This window comes from Clinocottus analis, unplaced genomic scaffold (assembly GCF_023055335.1).
Source record: "Clinocottus analis isolate CAN_PGR_092001 unplaced genomic scaffold, fCliAna1.0.p SCAF_13, whole genome shotgun sequence".
Taxonomy (NCBI): Eukaryota; Metazoa; Chordata; class Actinopteri; order Perciformes; family Cottidae; genus Clinocottus; species Clinocottus analis.
The window spans coordinates 1,205,421-1,212,881 of NW_027175854.1; the positions used below are offsets into that span (position 1 = coordinate 1,205,421).

At 42.1% G+C, this 7,461-nt stretch overlaps 1 protein-coding gene across 1 annotated transcript; it reads right to left on the bottom strand.

Moving 5' to 3' along the window:
* Window positions 1-1,897, bottom strand: LOC137784069 (transmembrane protein 250). The gene is made up of 2 exons (XM_068574499.1): window positions 1,722-1,897; window positions 1-1,413 (listed from the first exon to the last, which is right to left on the bottom strand). The coding sequence occupies exon 2, from the start codon at window positions 1,214-1,216 to the stop codon at window positions 797-799; it is 420 nt and encodes a 139-aa protein (XP_068430600.1). The 5' UTR covers window positions 1,217-1,413; window positions 1,722-1,897; the 3' UTR covers window positions 1-796.
* Window positions 1,898-7,461: the final 5,564 nt, after the last annotated feature.

Here is a 7,461-nt window from a genome sequence, read left to right on the forward strand (position 1 = left end):
CATTCAGTCAGCGGCCGTGCGATTTAAAGCCCCAAACATTTCATCAACAGAAAATACATTTAATAACTTTACAAAAGAAGTTGAGGTTTAGTCACTTATTCTTCTTCCACAAAAATCACATTACACACACCGTTGACAACTTGTTTTTTTAGGGGGGGGTCACTTTATCCGCCATAGATTACTCTGAGTCTCTGTGGTACATCTATGTTTACGTGATATTGCGTTTGTTTACACAAATTAACTGTTGTAATTATCTCAACCTGCGAATCGTGGTACACTTTTGCGATGGGGGGCGTCATTTTGGCACAAATTGCATGTCCTATATCAGACAAGCAAGAGTCACATCATTCCTATGTTCAATCTCTTTGCCATGCAACATCGACATTTTCCATCAAATGAGTTGAGTCAAGATTTAAAAACTTGTGCAAACGGTTTACAAATGGCATGAAAATACAGTTGAAATTGAAGCGATTTCGACCCTATCCGCCTCTCGAGTCCTATATATGACTCTTGACTGACTACAAGCATCGGTGTTGATATTTATCACCCAGGTAGTCGTCTCTGAGCTGTACAGGACCAACCACCTGGAAGGACGGTACACACAGTTGTTACAGAGATTCTTAATGGATTCTAACATCCGAAACTAAACCGTAAAGATCTTGAGTTGACGTCAAAGTGGCCTTTTTTAACTCGAGCTGACACAGAGCAGTCCGACAGGACACGCCGAAGGTAGACGTGGTCCCATCCCGCCACAGATTGCGGGTTTCGGTTTCCCCCACGCCGTTGACATTCGGCGCTACATGTCCACGAACACCATGAAGCACCAGCCGAGGCCCCCCACCAGAAACATGGTGATCTGCATGCTGTAGATGATCAGGTCGTTGAGCACCCCGAAGTCCAGCCGCCGGTGCCCTAACAAAAGCAGAATGACGGACAGCTTGTACTGCAGCCGCAGGAGCACGCGCACGCTGACGTACTGCAGGAAGAAGAGAGCGGAGAGCGCCACCCAGAGCAGGGAGGTCAGCAGACTGCAGCCGAAGTAGAGGAGGAAACGGAGGAAGCTGTACATGCAGCGCGAGCGCATGTAGAGGTCAAAGTTATTGTACTTGGTGCGCACTAGCTTGGAGGCATGAGTCGACCCACAGGCCGAGTGCATGCAGGTGGTGTGGGGGCCATGGAAGCTGCGCACCCGCCGTGGGATGGGGATCAAAGGCATGGGTGGGCTACTGGAGCCCAGCACGGTGCGCAGGAGTCCCAGCGACAGACGGAGTCCTCTGCAAGAGCTGCTCCCGGGGAGGAAGTCGGCTTCATTTGGTTGCGGCAGCGAAGAGCGGCCCGTCGGTGAGCCCAGAAACGAGATGGAGCCGCCGGCAGTGCACGTCTGTTGGGGAATCCTGTCAGCAACGTTTTCTCCTTTTTGAACGCGACAAGAAACAAAGTTGTTAATGTGTGTGTTTGCAAAATACCCACGCACAGCACATTGTTGCACACCTTAACACAAGAAATGCAGGCCCATACGTTGCAGACAGTAGGCAGAGATCTATTTTAACAGATGGTGGAAGCTTTTGTCTACACATTGTGTAATAATGGCTACAACATAGCGCAGTATAACCTGCCCCCCCCTCAAAAGGGACCTTACGTCCATATTCTGCACGAGAATAAGTGATCGTGCAAAACCAATGGCAACCTCACAGGCAACACTACGACGACTTCCGCCTCACCAAGAAAGCTGGCGTTTGAGTCTCAGGCGACTGGAGCATGGTTTCACATTATAGGCAGCTGACTGTGACGGAAACACGCGAGGTTTGTTTTCGTGTTTTTTTCCACGATGCACTGTTTTATGCCAGCGGAGACGAGGCGGCGACGGCGAGCCGGTGCGTGTACGTCGTGTCGCAAAAGATACGAGTCATCCTGTTGTGACGACAGCTGCCCAGTTAAAGGGGAAGTGCTCCGGGAAAAGAAAAAGGGGACGTTCGCTTTGGGTTTACGCGGCCATGTGTTCAGCAAACTGGGATTGTGTTGTTTTTGCGTGTGTAATTTTTCCATTAGGGAGATGATTTGAATTTAAATCTGATTGGTATGGATAGTATTTCCTACTTGTTTTGCAGTAAAGAGAAGAGGTACATTTCACCACCATTTGGCATATGGAACTATGTTCTGACACAGTTATGACATTAATTAAGCCTTAAGTCACGAGAGGAAGTACATTATTGACATACAGTACTGTCTAGAGTACCTTATTGCTTTCATAATACGGTTGCCTGCAACATTATAAATCAAAAATATTCATATTACAAACAGTTGTAACTGTCATGCTTGAAATGACAACTAGTGGTCACGCAAAATGTACCTGTTATTTCACTCAGGTCAATGTAAACAGGTGTATAGTACATTATGGCTCAATAAAGTACACCCCATGACTCACTCTCAACCAATCAGAATGCTACCTGTATTATAAAAATATATAATACACAGTTAAAATATATGTCTTACTAATATGTCACAATATTTGTGGATAGGATCCTTACTGTATGAGATAAAGAACATTGACTACAAATACACAAGATTCATGGACTAAAACACCACAAAATAATATATATATAAATATTCTCTGATGAACCATATACTGTATTTTTGATAATCCTTATTTCTGCCATCACATATCTTTGGGCAGCACTAATGTAAGAGGGCTGGGTAACTTTTCCCCTTCATTTCCAAGAAAGACTTGCACTGCAAAGGTCATATGTGCGCGTGTAGTCACGAGTGTGTAAATCTCACAAGGTTACACAGTGTGTCTACACACACGTGTGTGAAGCCTCTCACTCTGTATATCAAGTAACCTTCATTGTGCAGATTTATGGGTTGGCCGAATGATTACATGCCAGCTATCTTTCAGCAAGCCAGATGGCAGCAGGTGATGATAAATCGTCAGACAGCATTTTTTTTAAAGTGAAAAAAGAGTTTATTGCAGTTGTTAATAGTGTGCTAGATCACTTTGCTGGGAATTTAAAGCGGTATTATACAAACTAAGAAAACAAACCTTATAATGTTTAATCAAACACTCATAAAACTGTCAGTTAGGCTAAAAATATGAATCTGTGTACTTTGCTTTCACACTTAATGATCAAATATATCAAATAACAATTCGAGTGGCAGCCAAAGTCTGAAGTTAGCTCGGACCATACACTTTACAATGGCTGTATATAGAATGGAGGTCCTTCTGTCAACAAGAGAGTGCTCACTGTGCATCACTTATCTATTTTAAATGATCAATTTGCATTAGAAGCAAAGTGTGAAGCGTCAGCTGCCACCTCAGTTAACATCAAAGCTACTTAAAACTGGCTGCAGCCTAAAAAAACACACACAACACCAGCCATAGTGTGGTGTGTTACATGATGTGCTCATTTTTCCAAGTATTCTCCGTAAAGGTTTTCTGATAAAGATTTTGTGAAAGCCTGAGGTCATATGTTGAATCCATTAGAAGAGCCGCTGACAGTACTCTCTTTCTTTTGCTCATGTAATCATACAGCCTACTTGTGAACTTTTTGGCTTATCAATTTCATCACTGTGACAAACAACCTTAAACCGATGCATCTTGCTTCAAAAACGAAGCTTCTTCATTTTTTACATTATTGGCCATTACATCAGGGTACTCGTCATAGAAACCGTGAAGATTAATTATGGCATCATCCATATCGTGTTCATTTTATGGTACTATCTGAAAATATCATGAGTTATCAAAGCGCATTCATGGACTGGTTAACTCGATCACTATTCGATCATAGTCCACCTGCGGCAGTGCCAGTGATTGCAAAACATTTGTTTTTTACTTTTTAGATTGCAGTTTAAAAAAAACAAACAACTCAAACTAAATTGGAAACTGAAAACCTTTTAAAAACTCAATATCTCATACAGATACTGTTGATCTTAGTAATCACAAAATACTTTCTTACACTGTAAATCGCTGAGTTATCAAACCCATTAGGCAGTAACTTGGTTCAGACACTTTCTTTTAAGAGGCATCTTTTTTTTCTATCTTTGGTCTGAATTGGATTTTTGAGAGAAGTGCAGGTTGTTGCCCTCCTCGTCCCAGGTGAAGCAAGAAACTTCTCTGCCTGTCTTCCTCCGAAACTCCCCAGAGAAGTGTTCTTGTAATGGGTTGCACTATTTTCTGGTTAGAAGATTAATGGTGGTCTTTTGGAGAAAGAAAATACCTTGAGGGTTATCCTTGCTTGTCGGGTAGTGAAGAACTATCCCTCCTCAAGGATAAATAAGGTTGACCCAGTACAAAAAGACACTTGATAAAGGCCGAGGCATCAGAACGATATCCATGCGAGTTCACATTTATGTTGGCCAAGTGACAAATCTGAGAAATACGGATTTATTGAAAAAGTTGAGGACAAATGTGAAACTTCCAGGCCCGAGGAAACGTAGAAGGATAAGTTGCTGTTAGTTTAATGACATGATTGTTAAAGAATGCAAGTTTAAGTATATGATCTGTACAATGAGAAGTTGTCCAACGCAGATCAGCTGTTTCTTTTTAATGAGTCTAAATCACACAAGTTGACCTATTTACAAGGCTCACTGATCAAACAGAACAAAGCAATGTTCGAAGTTTGTTGCAATGCCAAGTTTCAAATTGCTGTTTCACAATCTCGGGTCTGAAATAATCTGCTCACAGGAACACGGATGTGCAATAGGATACGTGTTTTATATGAATAACAATCATAACGTACATAGTATTTGCACTTATTTTCCATTTTTTCACATGTTTATATTGTCCTCAACATTTTGGTGCATCTGTATTCTTTCGTGAGAAACAGTTGGATGAAGCGAGGCTCGGACGTTGGCCCTGGAGATGAGCACACGAGAGAAACATGTTGACTGTCCACCACTGGAGGGAGCTGTTTGTTCAGGTTTCAGTAACGCGCTCTCCAATCCTGCTTTGAAGAGGAGGAGCAGCACATTTAAGTGCATGGCACCAAGCTGTCTCTCTTCCTTCTTTTATAGGCTTTTTTGAACGAAATCCAGCTCTGCCATCTTTGATAAATGGACACACGGAACACTGCTAAAGCTGCGAATGCTTCTAAATAGTGCCAAGTTTAGATTTGGCCTTTTCCCGACATCTGGCAAATAACTGCTTCCAAGCTGAGGAAGCTCCTCTGTCTCGGCCCATTATGAAGAAAAACGATGTCAATAAAGAGGATGCTAGAAATTTAGCCATCCAAGTGCCCTTGTAAAGGATGTGTACAGGTTGTAATCATACATTATGGCAATATTATTGACTCATATTTCTCTCCTCTAAAACATGAAGACCTTTTGGAGTGTTGCCTCATCTTCCTGAAGGTGGAGGCTGGTCAGGGAAAGCCGCTTCTGTGCCAGTTTAAGTGATTTTCCGAAGTTTGAAAGCAGCTGAAGAATGGCACCTTTAAATTGTCAGCGCCAAGGCTTCTTCTCCACGCACTGACAAACTGCAGAAGGCCATCTGCCCTGGACTGGTAGCCTTGTGGAGGGGCAAATTGCGATCCACATGCTATCCACCCTCCACCCGCTCAAACCTTTGCCATCATGACCAAAAAAAAGAGTGTCTGGAGTAAGCAAGATTAAAGGGGCAACATGTCAAAATCCCCTTTGACTCCTCCAAATACACTCGGGCTAAATCAATTAATTCATTAACTAAGTAGAGGTCAAAGCCAATAGTTGAGCTAAGACAAATTGAATCAATTAGTCGGGCTAATAAGATGAGGGAGACTTTAATTAGTGAAAGTTTCTCCAAAGCCATGTTTGTGCTGCGCTGCGTTATGAAGCAATGGATCTCCTGGAGAAAGAGCCATTAGGCCCGTCAGAGCAGACTTTGGCCCGTTTTTATGTCCGTTCTTTTATTTGTCTCTAAGAGATGTAACATGTGTCGGTTTTCTGGAGGGGAATCAAATTATACGTGAAAAACATCTTCTTTTTTTTTTTGAAGTAAAGTAAATGAAATGAAAAGATGTGAAAAGGGCCTAACGCTGATCTATTTCCAGGAAAAGCTAGGTGTGCGGGCGATGCCAAGCCTCGGAGAGCACATTAAGTACCCAATTAAACTAATTAAAATAAATCAGGATGCAGGCAGTCGGGTCAGACAGTTGCTTCCAAGTTTTTGCAATATAAAGTTGAATTATTAAAGAAATCGCCCCAAGCCTGTCCAAACACTTTCAATCTACCGCAGTGTTTTTCCTTCTTCTTGTGGTTTAATCATCTCTTGTGTCTGTGAAGTGCATGCATCTGTGTGTGTGTGTGTGTGTGTGTGTGTGTGTGTGTGTGTGTGTGTTTCATAATCCTGTCAAGCCATCTGTTTTCATTAAAACCTGCTCCTGTTGCTCCGTAGATCCCAAGTATCCATCTGGCCAGATGTTACTTTGAACTATTGTAGCTCAAAGTTTTGCTGGTTGTTTTTCACAAACCTAAACAACAACAAGTTCAAATGTGTATTTTTTTTCTTTAGGGCTTTGAGGACACCTTGGGAAAAGACTTAAGTTGGAAATATAATGTTTCTATCCGACATATTAAATTAAATAATACATGATTTGCCTCTTAATAGTAAGCTATCAAAAATAATGCAGAACACTCTTCACACTGAGGAGATCTTCCCCTTTTGGTTCGTATTGTCTCTCCTGCGTGTCCACCACATGTGGCTGGATTGAGCCGCATGGCTATTGTTAATCCTCGGCATAAAGGGGTTAGGCTGGATCATCGATTATCTGTGGAAACATCTGCATGCGTGAGGATGGTGGTGAAGCTGCATTTTTACAAGACATTGGATATCATGAAGAGCATCACCACATCCACGCTCAGCCATTTCAGCTCACAACCGAATATTTCATCAGCCATTAACCAAAAAAATCAAGGGTTTAAAATACCTACAGTAAAATGTCAAACATTATTTTGAAATGTTTTTGGGTTGTGCTAATAACTTGGTCACTCCAAGTGCAACACAAGACTGAGTTGGTGACTTGGATCAGGATCTCTAAAGTCCACTTTAACTTAACTTTTTTTTTGCATGTTGCATATAGAACCCTTCTATCTGCATAGAGACATTAGTATGCAGGGATGATTTAGAGGGCAGGGGAGACTGGGGGATTAAGCCTGATGCGGTCCTCACTGGGGGAGTTTGAGGAAGGAGGAGGTTCACATCAACAAGCTCTGATTTACGTTGGTGAACAGATGGCGGAGAAATTGCTCTGTTTGGAAAAGATGTGCAATTTATTTCAGTTGATATTGTAGAAAGAGAGAGGGAGAGGTTGTTCGTCACTGCTTGTTGGGTGACGTTGTCTGCACGTAGTCGAGATCAAAATCATCTTCTCTTTCAAAAAAGAAAAAGAAAACCCTCCCTGTGATTCATACAGTTATGTAACATACAGACAACTGTGACAATATTTGTTGTGGGCTGAATATTGTCAGCTATCTTTCACTGTACGGTGA